The sequence below is a fragment of the Vombatus ursinus genome, unplaced genomic scaffold (assembly GCF_900497805.2).
Source record: "Vombatus ursinus unplaced genomic scaffold, bare-nosed wombat genome assembly UNPS02014807.1, whole genome shotgun sequence".
NCBI classification, from domain to species: domain Eukaryota; kingdom Metazoa; phylum Chordata; class Mammalia; order Diprotodontia; family Vombatidae; genus Vombatus; species Vombatus ursinus.
The window spans coordinates 62,127,992-62,145,886 of NW_020954585.1; the positions used below are offsets into that span (position 1 = coordinate 62,127,992).

Sequence of the window (17,895 nt, forward strand, 5' to 3'; positions counted from 1 at the left end):
TTCTTTCTTTCTTTCTTTCTTTCTTTCTTTCTTTCTTTCTTTCTTTCCAGCTTAGGACAGCCCTGACTCTGGTTAGTAACACCCTAGGAATAATAAACCTAGGAAAAAGGCCTTAACTTTTAAGGGTGTTCCAAGTCCTTTCTTTCTTCGGATTGAAGTCACTTGGTATCCTTTTCTTCAGTCTTCTAGGCATCAATATCATATCAGGTGTAATTTCTTAGTTCTACCACCAAGGCCATTCTAAGCTTCCTCATCCGAGTCACATTTTCAGCTTGTCAGCTGGGGAGTTCTTACTAATTTAAAATGGAATTCTACTTGCTATAGCTAATGCCTGATGAGTAGAAATGATCCAATTTCCTTTCATAGCCTAAAGGCTGTTAGTAAGATCTTTGGCCTTGGAAGTCTCCCTCCCCCTTCTTCCTACTTCTCAAATCTTCCTTCCCAGCCAAAACTTCTTGCGACTTCACTTACCTCTGATGAGAGTGCAGGGTGAACATCAGATTGTACAAGGAAACCTGGAGCCCTTGGGATGTAAGTAAGGACCCGCTAGACTAGCTCTGTGGTTCATCTCAGAATCTTAAGTAATAGGTTTCTCTACTCTGGAAGGGTAAACTGTTAGATGCAAGGAGAAGATTCTTTTGCGAGACCACGGTAGAGAACAGCACTTCCAAAGATTCTATTTCATAGGACAGAGATGGTTTGCTGACGTTCAGGAGAGCTCTGAGTTTTCTGGGGGAAGGGCCAATGGCAAGAACCTTTCTCAAATGCTCCTCCTCCTGTCTTTAATGTTTCTACATTTGACAGTCCTCTCAGAGCCTGTCAGAGCATCGCATAGTTGCTCTCTTTCTAGTATGTGGTGTTGGTTAAGGTGTATTAACTTTCTGAGCTATTTAACCCCTTCCTACCCTTTGGTCCAGTTTAGCTTGGATGCCTCCTTATAAGAATCTGCACATGTGATGGAAGAAACATAGGATTTGGAAAGATCAGAAGATCTGAATTCAAATTCTGATTTTGCTATTGACTATTACGTGGGTGGTTCTGAGCAAGTCATTTAATAGCTTTGGGCCTCAGTTTCCACATCTGTAAAATCAGGATCAAATTCTTTCTGATATTCCCTCCATTCCAGCTTTTTATTCTATTATTGTGTCTATTCTCTAATGGATTCATCATTCTCACTTGTCCTAATAATATCTCTACACTGTGAAAGCATTCATCCAAGTTGAGATTCAGCCCTTTGTTCTAGGATATTGGTAGAGAAATACTTTTTAGGAAAGGTCATGTGGTGCAGTGGAGAGAATACTAGGTTGGAGTAAAAAAAAACTTGGGCCTCAAATCTCACACTTAGCATTTTTTGTTTGTGTGACCCTAATTGAGTCATTTTCCCTCTCTGTGTATCAGTTTTCTTATCTATAAATTGGGTGTATTTGTCAATATTTAAGTGTTCTTCCGATTCTAAAGTTCTATAAAGCTCTGAATCAGAAGATAAAGGCTCAGGGAAGGGACAGATATTGTTGGAAGGACCTGTGTCCATGAAAAAATATATCAATTTCTTAAGTTCACTATCCAGTGGACAAAAAAGAGCTGAGATGGTGTTTCAGGGGCTGAAAAGAACTTTAATCCAATCCAAAAAGGCATTTATTAAACACCTATTATGTGCAAGGCAACAATAATACAAAGACAAAATGAAAAATGGAAAATAGTTCTTGCTGTCAAAGAACTAATATTCGGTGGGTTGAGGAGCATGAAGGGAATGTATGTTTATGTCACAAAAGCAGATAATACCTACACAGATGTACAGAGAGTACTTGCACATACGGCTGGGTGGGAGGGGACACATTAACATCTTCCCTTCCTCTTCCCCTCTCTGTGTTACTTCTAGATTGAAATACAAACTCCTCATCTTTGAGTTGAAAGCATTTCACAATCTAGCTTCATCCTACTTTCTTGGGGATGTTGCATATTATTCTCCTTTATTCACTCTATTTTCCAGCCAAACTAGCTCACTTGTTCCCTGAACTCACTATTTTCCATCCTGCCTTTGTGACTTTCCATAGGCTGTTCCTAATGCACTCTTTTTTCAACCCAAACTCTTAGAATCTTTAGCTACTTTCAAGCCTAGTAGAGTCACCCACCATAAGAAGCCTTCCTAGATTCCTCTGCTTATCAGTACCCTCTTCTTCCTCTTCAAATTATCAGGTGTTTACTAATAAATATGCATAGAATATGGCCTGGGCATTCTAGCATGCCTTGGGGAGGGCCTTGCCATTGGCTTTCCCCTCAGGAAAGCACAGAGCCAACCCCCATTGTCAATCTCAGAAAGATAGGGACAAGCACTGCACACTGCAGAGCACTCAGAGCTCTGAGGCTCTGGGAGATAAAAGGTCCCCTCAACAATTGGACCAATGCACTAGGGGCCTTGCAGGTTTCCTAAGACCAATTAGATCTTTGATAACCAATTGACTCTGGGGCCTTTTGGGGGTATATAGTAGGGGATAGGATGACTCTTGTGTAGGGGTTGTGCAAAGAGAAGAAAACAGAGGTGGGTCTAGGCCAGCACCTATGTTAGATCATAAAGAGGTAGAGGTAGAAACCTAGGTTTGTGGCAAAGATCAGGTCCTTGAATAAGTCAACCCATCCAGATCTGCAGAGGAGTCAAATCCAAACTATAGTGGGGACAGTACCTAACAGTGTCTACTCATCTCATCTAAGAAAATGAGACTGCTGCAAAGTCCCAATCTGGGAACTGAGGCCAGAGATAAGCAGATAAAAATGCAAATATAATGAAGAAATACTTCGTTGTATTGAGTCAAAAGGAGTCCAAGAAGTAAGCCCAAAAAAGATGAATATAATTCCACTACAGCTACAAGTAGCATCTCAAAGAAAAGAATGACTTGGTCATAAACATTATAAAAATGACTCAATGAAATGAAGCAAAAGATAATGAAATTAGAACACTTGAAGGAAATAGAATAAAAAGCTGATGTCTTATCTAAATGGGATCCCTGAAAAACAGAATGGATTTCTCTGAGACACCAAGAAATATTAGAACACAATTAAAAGATTAAAAAAATTCAAACATATAAGAGATTTACTACCAAGAACAACTAATGTGGGAAACAATTGGAGATTTAATTTAAGAATAATTGGGGTCCCTGAAAATCATGGTCATATTTTTAAGAATAGTTACTATATTTTACTAAATCATAAAAGAAAACTACCTAGATATATTAGACCCAGAAGGCAAAATAAAAATCAAAAGAATTCACTGGCTATCTCTTGAAAGAAATCCCAAATTGAAAGCAAATTGGAATGTCAGAGACAGAATTTAGAGCTGTTAGGTCAAAGAAAAGAAAAATGCTGCAAGCTGTCAGAAAGAATGAATTCTACTAAGGATCACATAAGTCTATGTTGCAACTGCTTTTAAGAAGAGATAATCTTGGAATATATTCCAACTGACAAAAAATAAAGATTTACAATAAAAAAATAACTTCCTGCACAATTGACTATAATCCTATGGCAGAGGTGCAGTGGAAGGAGAGAATGGATCTTTAATGGAATAAAGGACTTTCAAGCACTCTTGATGAAAAGACCAAAACTGGGCAGAATTTTTGAAATGCAAGCAGACAAGAGAAAACTAGAAAGGGAAATATATTTGAGCAATTGCAAGAGGATAGATGATAATCAAGTAGTTATGTTCTAATAAACAGACAAGAGATAAGTATCCCTTCAAACTCCTATAGTCTTCAAGGACACAGAGGGTAGAAAGGAGGATAAAACAAGTCCTGGAGTAGTTTTGTTCTGCCTTGTTAGTTTCAAGAGAAGAAAGGAAAGTAAGTGAAAATGGACACTATAAGGAAGAAATGAGAAAGAAGGGGGAGCGAACTTACTATTTTTCTTATAATTGGAGTATGAGGTTTGTAGTTAACAAGCACCTATTAAGTACTTACTGTGTTCTAGACACTGTGCTAAGCACTGGGGATAAAAATACTAGCAAAAAGAAAGATAACCTCTGCCCTCAAAGAACTTACATTCTAATAGGGGTATACATGTATAAAAATTAGGGTCAGGAAACTTGAATGGGGGGATAGTTGATAAGAGCTACCTGGGCAAGTCATGATGGCAAAGTCTTTGGACCTAAGAATGAAGCATAGCTGGGCTGTGCTTGTCCCCAAAAAGAACTCACCAATGAGAGAAGAAGGCAAGGATGATGGAGGGATATTACAGGGTAAGAAGGCCCTAGGTTATGGGGATGATAGGGTAAATGAATCCTTAGCTTCAGGAGCACAGCTGGAAGAGAAATAAAGCATGACCTGCTTGAACCCATCCCCAAAATGGAGATCTTCAAAGGAACTCACCAATAGGAGAACTGGCTGGCATGGCAAAGGAATATTATGAGAGAACAAAAGTATACAAACATAGAGGTAGGGTTGGGAGGAAAGGGCACCTCTTGAACCTTACTCTTATCTGAACTGGGAAAAGGTGGGATAAATATGCACACTTACACTCATACATAAATTTAGTGTAGAAATATATTAAATTCAATGTGGGAAGAGGGAAAAAGAATAGGAGGATTTAATGAGGACAACAGAACTGAGAAGGGTAGAAGCATAAGCAAAACACATTTCAAGATGGATTGTAAAGAGAAATTAAAAGAAAAGAAGGTGTAAGAGCCAGTGATCACGGTCATGGATAGGCGAAGGGAGGAAGAGCAGAAGAATGGGATCAGACCACTTCAATTATAAAAGACCAGAATGATCAAACTCTTTGTAAAGAGGAGTGGGTAGCAAAGAGAGGAAAAATTGTCAAGATTTGATAGAGGGAAAAACACAATAAACAAGCATGACCATGAAGGTGAATGAGATGAAATCACTCAGAAACAGAGGAGGATATCATAATAGTTTAGGAAGCATAATCCAACGATATGTTGTTTCCAAGAAACTCACATTTACAAACACAAGATTCACAGAGTTAAATGAGATGTTTTAGCAGAATTTATTGTGCCTCAAGTTATTTTTTTAAAAAAGCAAAACGAATATTTACAAAAATACAAAATACCTAGACCAAGAAAAAGAAACAGAAATTAAATCACTTAATTTCGGAAAAAGAAATTGAAGTCCATACATGAATTCCCAATTAAAAAATAAACCTAGACCCAATCAAATTTACAAATGAATCCCATCAAATGTTTAAAGAATAATTAACTCTAATATTGAAATTAATAAATTGTTTGCAAAAAATAATGAAAAAGAAGGGATCCTATCAAACTTTTTCTGTAAGACAATCATTGTCCTGATATCTGAACCAGGCAGAGATAAATCAGATAATGAAAACTACAGCTAATAGTTCTCATACATATTGATATGAAAATATTGAAAAAATATTAGTGAAGAGGTTATAGCAACTGTTATCTTATGTGCAAGCTGGATTTGTGCCAGGAATACAAGGTTGGTTCAATATTAGGAAAGCTATAAATGTAATAGACCATATTAATAACAAAACAATAAAATTACTTGATTTGATCAAGAGATGTAAAACAAGCTTTTGACATAATACAATACCCACTTGTGGTTCTGGGTAAGTAAGGCAAAAGCTCACATATCAGAAACTCAAGTCACAGAAGCATAGTACAAATTTACAGGGGGGAAATGGGATAAAATGGGGATGATAGCTAGAAGGGAGGCTAAAGTGAGGAGAAAGCCAGGAAGTATGACAAATGTAAATTCCTATACTCAGACTCAAGCCGACTGCATGAGTAGAGCATGGGGGAAGATGTGGCTAGGAAGAAGTTCATATCAAAAAGTTCTAGTGGTTTTAATTGACTGTAGCATCGTGAAAAGAAATCTGACTTTTCAGTAAAAGGACCTCTCTATATATGAGTTTCTTCATCTGTAAAATGAAGGGGTTGGACTAGATAATCTCTAAGATTCCTTAAAAAATGTAAATGCCATTATCTTGGATTACATTGATAATAATAGTAATGTCACATGCTTACAAAGCACTTTTGAGATTTAACAAGTGTTTTCCTCAAAATAACCCTTTATCCAGCATTAGGTAGGTGATGGCCCCTCTGCACTCTGTACTAGTCAGACATCAAATGTATTATATCTAATTCTATGAGCCACATTTTAGAGGAGACATTTATGAGATGTAGTTGGTCCAGAGGAGGGTGACTGAAATGGCAAGGGAATTGAATACTGTGCCCCATGAGGATCCACTGAAGGAACTGAAGATGTTTAGCTTGAAGAGACGAAGACTTAGGGAGTTGAGAGGCTGAGAGACTTGCTCATAATTGTACAGTTACTATTTCTGAGGCAGGATTTAAACTGTGACTCAAGTTCAGTATAGTTTCTCTCATGCTCATGTCTGTTTGATTGCTCCCTTAAACAATCCTCATGTGACCTGTCAGCATCCAAGAGAAACAGCCTTTCAAATGACCCCTGAGCTCTTGCAGTAGAGAGAACATGAATCAAGGGAATGTGATCTCTGCTCCCATAAGCCCCCGGGGAGCAAGAAGCTCAAGTCTGTCTGACCTCTGCCCCCACCATTGCTACCACACTGCTCTGCAGGGATTCATTGCAATAAGCCTTCAAAATTCCCACCTTCAAAACAGGAACTCCAGTTTCCTGACCCCTTACCCTCAGAACCTCATTAGAAGCAGGGTCTCTGACTTTCTCTGGTGCTTGAGAGGGAGCTAGTGGACTCTGCCTTCTGTCATCGCAACTAATCCAATGATATGATGGCTCAATTCTATGAGGGTAACTCATTCCCCCCTCCTCTCCTCATCTCAGTGATACAGACTCACCAGCTGCCTAGACAAAATCTCCTTCCCCTGATACTACTCTGTGTTCTAGTACCCAGGTCTGCTTAATCTTATCCCTTCCATATCCTCTTCTAACTCTATTTTCATTGTGCTCTTTAGAACCTTGTTTTGTCACTAACAAACTCACCTCCATTTTAGATCTTTTCCTCTTGAACCCATTCCATCTTCTTATACTCATGGAAATCTACCTTTTCCCCCCTCATCCCCCAAGACACTGGCCACTCCTTCCAGTGTTAAATAGTAATCTCTTTTCCATTTTCTCCATCATCGTATCAATCCCCAAAGATGGGACTAATATTATGTAGAAATTATGCTAAATCTGAGTCCTCTCTCTCGAGAGACCAAGATGGAATGGAGGATGGTGTACCCCTGAGAGATGGGAAGTAAATGTTAATACTTTTGTTCTTACTACATCTTCAAAGTAAAAAACTAATTGATATAGTTAAATGGGACTAGGATACTAGTTACTAGTACCTATAGTGGAGGGAATACACCAAGGATAGGGGGTAGAACTGATAGTAATAGTGAAGAGACACATCAAACCCTCATGGGATACCCCTAGAACACTAAGGGGATGGAGCCAGCCTGGCTCTGGGATATTGATCCCAGAGAATACTCTCAAACAAATGTAATGCAATTTAAGCCTTTCTATAAATTCTTTTAAAAAATAAATGAAGTGGTCCACTATCAGAATGATATTAATCAATGTTCTCTGGGGCCAAATGAACAATCAGTTCTGAACTCACTTACTTCTATTATTGAGCCAACAGCTCTCCCTCTTGGACACAAGAATAAAGGCCTTGCTAAGCCCCACATATATGTCCAAGTCATTTATGTTTTCTGTTCTTTTCCCGCTCTGCTCCTGACTTTTTAGACTTCAAAACCACGCCTGGGACCTCTTAACCCTGGAATATCCAACCATCTATGCAACCTTCTCACCTGAGAATATCCTTCTGCTAAACTGGCCCCCTATTTCCACTGATGAGGGGACCATTAATGGAGGGATCCCAGGCTGGTCAACTTTTATGCCCCTCCAGACTGTGTGCCTGACTATATGGACTTTAATACCACGTTCCTGTAAAGGTACCTTCTTTCCCCCTCTCCTCCTTCACCTCCTATTTGTGTGTTGTTGTTCCCCACTAGAATATAAGCTCCTCAAGGTGAGGGACTGTCTTTTTGCCTGTATTTATATCCTCAACATCTATCACAGTGCCTGACACATAATAAGCTCTTAATAAATACTTAGTGCTTTATTGGCTTCCTGAACTAATAATATTTTAATCCTTTCAGAATAAGAAATAAGATTAGTCTGGCAAAATTTATACTTAAGAAATTCATCCTAGTTTGTGATGATTATAACTTCAACCCTTTTTTATTGCCTTCATTTCTAAGCACTAAACATCTCTTTAACAAGATGTTCAAGAAGGTTATGAATAGTTGACATTAAGCTCACTGGTCACTATAGTCTAGCACCACCTAGATATCTCTAGAAGAACCATCAAGGAAAAAGGCAAAAGGCAACGTATGTTGAAGCTGGAGCAAGACAAGAAGTTATCCCATGAGTAGCTTTGTCCTTGGCAAATGTGACCAGCCTTTTTATTCATCTTGATAGGGAAAACACCAATATAAAATGTTATGCAAATGTATTTCCAAAAGGATCCCCATATAGATCAGAAGATGTAGACTGATGAGATAGCAGTGGGTACTTGCAATGGACAGTGAAAAGGATCTGTTCCAAAAGGTTTCTCAAATGAGATGTTCATTGGCTTGGAAATGGTCAGGGTGCTTTGCTTGGGAGTTGAATATGGATATGGCATAGTAAGCAATCATGGTTCTGGCCTTTACTCTCCTTACTTCTTCTAGGTGCTCTCCAATTAAGGGGATCTGTTTACTGAGTGGAATTGTTTCCATGAGGAATGGAGATAGAATCTGACCTTCTTAGCTCCAGAAGTGACAACCAGGTCAAGCAGCGTTTGGGGGATGATAGGAAGTCCAAGGAATAGATATGAGATGAAGAGAAAAGGAGAAGAATAAAGAGATCTGGGGAAGAAGAAGAGAAACTAAAATTCAGTTTCATTTAAATCCAGCAAACATTTACTAGATGCATACTAAGTGCAAGGAACTGTGCTAGGTGCTGAGGATACAAGACCTTAAAGAGACATTCTCTGGGGCTCTTCAAGGAGCTTACATTCTGCTGGCAGGAATATATCATGTACAACAGGGGTGTCAAACTAAAATAGAAATGAATACCTGCTGGCAATGGAAATGAATCTACATTCCTATGATGTAGAAAACCACAAATTAGCATTATCTATTTTATATTACATTTTTATATATTTTGTTAAATATTTCCCAATTATATTTTAATTTGGTTGGGGGCACTTACCACCACTTGCTGCCCACATTGACACCTCTGATGTATACAAATAAGCAAATATGAAGTAACATGAGAAAAGGGAGAATGCTAATGACTGGGGAGATTGGGAAAGATTAGACAGTGTGACATAAGTTAAGTTTTGATGGAAGATGAAGGTTGCAAGAGGCAGAAATGGAAGGTGTTTATTCCAGACGTAGAAGCTGGCCTTTGTCAGTGCACAGGAGAACTAGTATGTGGTATCCATGAATGAAATACAGTTGGACCAGCACACATGAAGTGGAGTGATATGAAATAAGGGTAGAAAAGAAGGTAAAAGCCAGATTTGGAGGGCTTTAAAATACAAAGTGCAGGAGTTTGTATTTTATCTCTGATAATAGGCAGAATCTAGAGGTTTTAAAAAGGGGAAAGTCATGGTTAAATCTATACTTTAGGATATTTTTTGGCAGTTGTATGTAGGATGGATTGGAGGTGTAGGGATGGTGAAGAGGGAGCCAATAGAAAACCTAAATTAGGATTGTTGTCATTAAAGTAGATAAATGGCAATGGGTTCCAGAGATGTAGAGAGATAATTGACAAGACTTGGCAAATGGTTAGACAGGGGGCTTGAGGGAGACACAATGGGAGAGAGACAGGATGACTGAAGTTAGGCAGCTAGGTAATTGTGAAGATCTTGGGTACCCTCAAGAGAAAGAGAGGTTTTAAGGAGGGGCAGACTTAGAGAGTAGGTGAGTTCATAGGATCATAGATATAGAGCTGGAAGGGACCCAAATGGTCATCTAGTCCAACACCTTACTTTGCAGATGATGAATCTTATGTCAAGGAAGTTAAGTGAGTTGCCCAAGGTCACATAGGCAGTAAGCAACAGAGACAGGATTTGAACCCAGGTCCTCTGTCGCTGGAGTCAACGTTCTTTACATTTTACTGGGCATATCAGTCTTGGGTGTGCTGGATTTGAGATGCCAATAGACCATGAGATGTTCAGAGGAACATGAGGCAATGAAAGACTGGAGTTCAGGGGAAAGGCTAGGGTTAAATAAAAAGGTTTAGGATTTATCTGAATAGGAAAAATAATTGAACCCATGAGCGCAGATTAGATCACCTAGAAAGAAAGCTTGGAGTGAGAAGAAGTCTCAAGGCAGAGCCCTTGGAGACACCCACAATTAGTCGTCAAGAAATGATGAATCAGCAAAGAAGATTAAAGAGGAGTAGTCAGAGAAGCAGGACAGAATAATCCTGAAAGCCAATAGAGGGAATGATCAATCATAACTGGCACTGATATTTTGCTTTATGGTTTTCAAGGTGCCCTATAAAACATCTCATTTGACCCTTATGATAATCCCATGAGGTTAGTACAAATATTATCCCCATTTTATAGGTAAGGAGATTGAGGCTTAAAGAATTTAAGTGATTTGCCAGAGGTCAGACAGTTTGTAAATATCAGAGGCAGGGCTTGAACTCAGATCTTCACGGTGTCAAGTTCATCACTCTATTTGCTATGAATGTCAAAAGCTGCAGAAAAATCTATATGGTTAAGAACTGAGAAAGAGTCATTATATTTGGCAGCTAAGGGGTAATTGTAAACTTAAATGAAGCAATTTAAGTCAAGCAATGTGATCACAAGCCAGGTTGCAAGGGGTTGAAAAGTGAGAGGAGGAAGAATTGGAGGCAGCAGGAGTATTTAACTATTTCCAGAACTCTTAGCATTGAAAAAGAAGAGAGAGTTAGGAAGATTTTTTAAAACCTTCTGATTCTATATAATTCTTTTTAAAATTTTTTGTTATTTATTTATTTTAAACATTCTTTTATTTTTAAATTTTGAGTTCCAAATTCTCTCCCTCCCACACCCTCCCTTATACACTAAAGCAAGCAATATGACATCAATTATACATGTGAAATCATATAAGACATATTTTTATGTTAGCCACAGTTTTTAAAAACAAGAAAAATAAAGAACGTGAGAAAATTATACTTCAATTTGTATTCAGAATTCATTAGTTCTTTCTCTTGAGGTGAAAAGAATTTTTTCATCATGGTTTCTCTGGAATTGTCTTGGATCATTGTATTGTTTCAAGTGTGTCTCTTGTAAACAATTTATTATTGGATTCCAGTTTAAGGGAGGATGGAGGTACTTTCTCTCATGGTGATAGCAATACCTGAACTATTCCTCAAAGTCTTCCACACTGTTCCCAAGACGTGATGTAGCTACTTTGAGTTTCCCACTTTCATTGTCTTGGCACTCCTCTACTGGGGCCCAGCTGACCTCCCAGCTAACTTGGACTCTTGGGGGGTGCTGCCCCCTCTCTTGTTGTGACTATTGTCACTTTTGGAATGCTATCTTGGTTCTCAAGGCATGCACTGTCCCCCTGTCCCCACCTGCCAGCCAAACCTCCCCACCTTTATCAATTGAATTTGCCTTGTTAATGAGTTCTAGTTATATTTCTCACTTCAGTTCACAGAGTCTGTTTCCTTCTCTGTAAAATGGGAATAATCATCTTTGCACTACATATATCAGAGGGCTATTGTGACTAAAGCAATTTATAAAACCTAGAGTATTACATAAATGTGAGCTATTATTGTTATGAGATGCTATTTTGAACATTAGCACAATCCACACCCAGGCTATTCAGAGGGCTCATTTCTAAGAAGATTCTTGGAAGCATATCATGGGCAGGCTTCTCATTTCATAGAACTCAGACATTCTTAAAGTTGAGGGGAAGATCAAGCCAAAGCCTCTGCAAGGAATGCTGAAAGGCCAATAAGAAGCTTCTCCAACTCCATCTTAATTCCCCCACTCTTTCTTTCTTAATTTGCTCCTTTGAATTTTCCCGCTGACTGTCTTTGGCAGTGCTTCGACAAATTCCACCTAATTAAAAATAAAAATATTAGTAAGTAAATAGATGAAAAATTCTGGCTTCCCTCAATGGACTCAATACTGAGCTAAGGAGGGAGAGGGGCAGGTAACTGGAAGCAATGTGTTGGGGAACAATGTGATCGACTCATTTTAATATTGTGAGTTCACTTGAATGAAATAGAGATTGTTTCATTCTTTGTACCTGTCTACCCAGCATCTAGCATGGTGCCTGACACACACTTAAATATTTTTTGATTGTGTTAAATCATTCTGATCCTGGGAAGTTAGAAAAAGATCATCTGGCCACACCTGATCTTGATGGGAGGATGTTAAAGAGCTGAGTATTTTCAGAATTTGATTCTGGATCACAGAATTTGAGCATCGGAAAAAATATCAAGTACACCTAGTACAACCTGTATCTAAAAGGAATCTCTATTACCCCATATCTAAGTTGTCATATATCTCTGCTTGAAGGCCAATAAGAAACTTCTCCAACTCCATCTTAATTCCCCCACTCTTTCTTTCTTAATTTGCTCCTTTGAATCTTCCCACTGACTGTCTTTGGCAGTGCTTGGACAAATTCCACCTAATTAAAAATAAAAATACTTCCCATAAGTAAATAGATGAAAAAGGGGGAACCCCCCTCTTGAGAGTAGCTCATTCCAGTTTTGGACAGTCTAAATTGTTAGGAAAAATTTTCCTAACATCAATCTTAAATTTGCTTATTTGCAACTAGCACCTGCTCCTAGTTTTCTTGCAGACCTTGATAATGTTAATGATCCTCTTCTTGATACTTCTCTTCTAAATTTTCACATTCCTCTCGCCTGCCTCTCCTTTTGCCTAAAGGAGATGGCTACATATCAGTTTCCTTTGCTGAATCATGTCTGCTAACTTTGATTATCCCACAGGCCTCTGAACTGGGTTTTCTTCTCTTCTTCCTTTATACTGTTCCACTTGGTGATTTCATTAGCTCCTATGGACTCAATGGTCATTCTCTATGCTGATGATTCTCAGATCTACTTTTCCAGCCTTAACCACTCTACTGCCCTCCAGTCTTACATCTCCAACTTCTTATTAGATATTTTGAACGGGATATCCTTGAAATTATCTCAAACTCAACATGTCCCAAACTTATTATCTTTCCCCTCATACCCTCCCTTCTTCCCAATTTCACTATTATTGTAGAGGATGCTATGATCCTCCCAGTCACCAAGCTTGCAACCTAGGTGTCATCTTGGACCCCTCATTTTCTCTCTCACTTCCCATAGTCAATCTGTTTCTAAGGTTGATGAATTTTACCTTTATAACATCTCTTGTATGCATTTTCTTCTGTCCTCTGATACTGCTGATACCCTGGGCAGGCCCTCATCATCTATACCTAGACTATTACAGTAGTTTGCTGGCTGGTAATCCATTCTTCATCCAGCTGTCAAAGTGGTCTTCCTGACCATGCCAACCCATCCTCACTACTCAATAAACTCCAATGGCTCCCTATCACCTTCAGGATCAAGTATATCCTTTGGCTTCCAAAACCCTTCATAACCTGCCCCCCATCCCACCTCTCAGGTCTTCTTTCACCTTATTTATACCTTATCACTCCATCTTTACCATCCTCTTTATTTCTTACATCCTGTGACATTGGCCTCCTTGCTGCCCCTCAGATAAGACAGTCTCCTTATTTGAGTTATTTTCACTGGTTACCACTCATACCTGGAATGTTCTCCCCCCTCATCTCTGCTTCTTGGCTTCCTTGGCTTTCTTCAACTCCCAGCTAAAATCTCATCTTTTATAGGAAGCCTTTTTAGATGCTCCTTCATTCTCATGCCTGCTCTCTGTTGATCGTTTCTTATTTATACTGTATGTAGCTTGTTTATACATAGTTGTTTGCGTGTTGTCTCCCCAATTACATCATGAGCTCCCTGAGAACAGGGATTGTCCTTTGCCTGTCTTTGTATCCCCAGTGTTTAGCATGCTGCCTGGCACATAGTAGGCACTTAATAAATGTTTATCGAGGGACTGTTTCTACTCTATGGGGCCAAACAGTACAAGTCTGATCCCTTCTCCCCAAGAGAGCTCTTTAAATATTTGAAAACAGCTTTCATATTCCCTTGGTCTTCCTTAGGCTAAACTGATCTTGTTCATTCAACAGATTCACAGATGCTATATGACCAAAGCCCTTCATTATCCTGCTTTCCTTCGTCTGGACACTTTATGTCTTATAAATGTCTTCCTTAAACTATGACACTCACAACTGAACACTAAGGAATAGAAAAGGATGACAACAATGACAATAACTACTACTGCTCCTGTTACTACTACTAGTACTACTACTACTACTACTACTACTACTAGTACTACCACTACTACTAGTACTAGTACTAGTACTACCACTACTACTACTACTACCACCCTTTAAAGTTTGCAATCCCCTTTACATATGTTAACTCATTTGATTCTCTTAACAACCCTGGAAGTTAGGTGGTATTATTTTCCCCATTTTACATTTGTGGAACCTGAGGCAGACAGAGGTTAAGTGACATGCCCAGGGTCACACAGCTATTAAGTGTCTTAGGCTGGATTTGAACTCAGGTCTTCGTGACTCCAGGCCAGGCACTCTATCCACTGTACCACTTACCTGCCATATAAAGCACTGGACAGAGTACAATAAAATGGAATTCAAAAGTGATTAATGTAAATTCATGTGCTTTGGATTTAAAAAAAAAATCAACCTCACAAGTATAAGATAGGTTATAGTTAAAGAGAGATTTGTTTGGAGAACACCTAGTTTTAGGAGACTGCAAGCTCCGTACGATTCAATAATATGATGAGGCAAATAAAATGTCAATGGGATTCTTTACTTCAGGTCTTCCTGATTCCAGTCTCAGCTCTGTTCACTGAAGCTTTGAATCTTTCATTATCACATAGTCTACATTTCTCCATTTTCCCCACAATAATAGTATGAGATACTTCATTAAATGCTAAGATCTGTTAAACTACCCGCAGAATTCCTGAGGATTCTAAGTGATATGGTGGATAGACAACTGGGCCTGGGTTCAGGAAGATCTGAATTCAAATCCGGCCTCAGATACCCACTAGCCTATGGCAAGTCACTTAACCTCTGCCTGCCTGAGTTTCTACAACTATAAAATAGGGATCTTAATAGCACCTACCTCCATTGGTTGTTATGAGGATCAATTGTGATAATATCTATAACCCCCTTAATGCAGTGCCTGGAACATAGTAGGCACTTAATAAATGCTTGTTGCCTTCCTATCTCTTACCCCACTCCAACCCTTATATAGAAGGTTAATCTGGCATATTTTGTTCTTGATGAAGTCATGTTAGCTCCTTAAAGTCACTGTTTCCTTTCTAGATATTCATCATCTATTTCTTTAATGATTCATTCTAGAATTTCTCCAGAAACCAGAGTTGAACTCACTGGTCTAGAGTTTGAAGACTCTATTCTACTTCTACTCTATGTGTTTTATATGGAAAAATGCTGGTACCAGTCATTTTATAGATTAGAGGAGCATAAGCTTAAATTCTGGGCAAGGTGGTTGCATAGCTTCTAGCCCCCTTAACTTGCTAATCTCAAAACCATTGATTCCACCATTATGATATAGAAAGAAACATTAGAGTACAGCGAAAGAGTTTGGGGTCTGGGAGTCAGGAGATTTTTCTAGACCTGATTCTGATTCTCTAGGACTTACCTTTATAAGAGATACAGTGTTTAAAAGGAAGAGTGTGCTATACCAAATACAGGAAGACTTGGGTTAAAATCTAACCTCGGATTGTGTGTGATCATGGCAAAATTAGTTAAGTGGAAATGCTGGATTTGGAATTTTAGAACCTCAGTTAAAACTCTAGCTCTATTTGCCAAGGTACTTAACCTTTCATAAAAAGATCCTCATCTGTAACATTAGGCGGTTAGACAAAATGGCTTGTAAGACCCCTTCCAGATCTAAATCTATGAACCCATGAAGTTACCTCTCTCAGCTTCAGTTTTCTCGTCTTTAGTACTATTTACCTCACAGAGTTGCTGTGAGAATCAAATGAAATAACATAAGCCTCTTTGCCAATGTTAAGCTGCTAGATAAATGGCAGTTAATGTTTTGTCACTTGTAAAATAGAGATCATTATTCCTGTTCTACCTATCTCCCAGGATAATTATGAAGTTTAAAGGAGATGATGAAAGTGCTTTGTGAAAACAAATAAAACAGCCTACCTGAGTGGCTTTTGTTATTATGCTATGTCATTATGCTAGAGATGGCTGGCTAATCAATATTAAGTGATTGATCACCAAACCATTGGGCAGTGGTTTAACAAAAGAAACAACACAGACCTGTGATTTCATCAGAGTAGGAAACTCCTCATGGACCTTAGAAAGCAGATTTTCATCTTCTGAGGATTCCCATTGTACAAGGAAGGCCAATAGAGCCAGCATAAATTATTGTCCACTTCATTAGAGGGGACCATGGACCCTTTAATAAAGTGCCATTGGCTCAGAGCTCTGCCTCAGTTTCTCTTATTGTAGCTTGGATAATTTTTATAGTCACATTATCAATGTTTGCTTTGCTTGGGTTTGGTCAGAGAGGGAGTTTTCTGTTTTCTTTCCCTTCCCCTTCTCCATTCCCTTCTTCTCTTTCCTTTTCCTTTAAAAATATTCTCTCAGTTTTTCATTGGTTGTGAATGTAGGTAAGCCTTGCCTCTATCTCACTCCCTTGTCCCAACCTCCAGAAGATGGTGGTTCCTAGTTCTCCAGGAAACTCACCTTCCTGGGGTACTTGTATGGTGCTGTCAATCTTTTGACATGCTCTTGCAGATCCCGAGTCAGTTCCCCTGGGTCTTGGTTGATAAAATCTTGATTTAAAACTACAAAAGCTTTTACCACCTGTATAGGGAAATCCATAATGTCACCACCTGTTTTACTAAGAAAATGAAACCCTTGATCTCTGTCCCTTAAATCAGCCTTTTAAAAAATTTCCAAATATTCACCAGCCCACATAAAAAGGTCCATTCCATCCCTTTGATTCATCCCATCCTGGAACCAATATTCTATTCTACCTGTTTGAGCCTATATTGATGGAGTCAGTGGCTGCTTATGAGTAAGACTTAAAAGATATTGGAAGCCCCTCTTGTTTCCATACTTTTTTTTGGAAACTAATGCCTAAGAATCCTCTATTAGAGTTGCCATATCCCTGTTAAGAAGCACATACCTCTGGGAGGGAAATGCACTGAGTCAATCAAAACACCTCAGGGCTATATTAATTTCAAATGAGATAATTACCTGAAGGAGATTATGGGGCACCACTTAGGGAAGATAAAACTTTCCAGGGGGGTTATTGGGCAACCAAAGTACAACAGAGCTCTCTTCCTAATGCTCATTCTTATGTTAATACATTTCTTTCCTCTTTTTTCAGAGTTTTTGCTTTGTTCACAATCATCTCCCAAAGCCTTTCCTCATATGATGAACTAATCCACACTAAAGTGTGAATAACTATATTGACATTTATTTACAGGCTTCAATCCTTTTACTGCCTGCTGTTCTCCATGCCTGAAAGCCACACTTATATTCTTTTAGAATGTGAGTACTTAGAAAAGGATTATGTTTTTAATATCTTTGTATCCCCAGTGCTTAACATAGTGCCTGGCACATGGGAATCTTTATTAAATGCTTATTGACTCACTAAACAAAACTCAATTTATGTCAACTCCTCCATGAAGCTTTCCATGGTTCCTTCAGTCAACTATGAACTTTTTCTACTCAATCTCACAGCCCTTTATATGTATCTTATTTATTCACTTATGTTTCATTCTATTTGCATAGCATGTGCTTCATATATCCTT

General features: G+C 38.7%; 1 protein-coding gene across 4 annotated transcripts in view; it reads right to left on the reverse strand.

Annotated features, from left to right (window-relative positions):
• Window positions 1-11,210: 11,210 nt before the first annotated feature.
• Window positions 11,211-17,895, reverse strand: part of LOC114052384 (acyl-coenzyme A synthetase ACSM5, mitochondrial-like) — a 66,364-nt gene continuing 59,679 nt past the window's right edge. For all 4 annotated transcript variants that reach the window (XM_027874963.1, XM_027874962.1, XM_027874959.1 and 1 more), the window contains 2 exons: window positions 16,820-16,939; window positions 11,211-12,060 (listed from right to left, as the gene is read on the reverse strand). In XM_027874963.1, coding sequence (XP_027730764.1) covers window positions 11,977-12,060; window positions 16,820-16,939 — 204 coding nt within the window. In that variant the 3' untranslated portion in view covers window positions 11,211-11,976. The remainder of the gene's footprint in view (window positions 12,061-16,819; window positions 16,940-17,895) is intronic.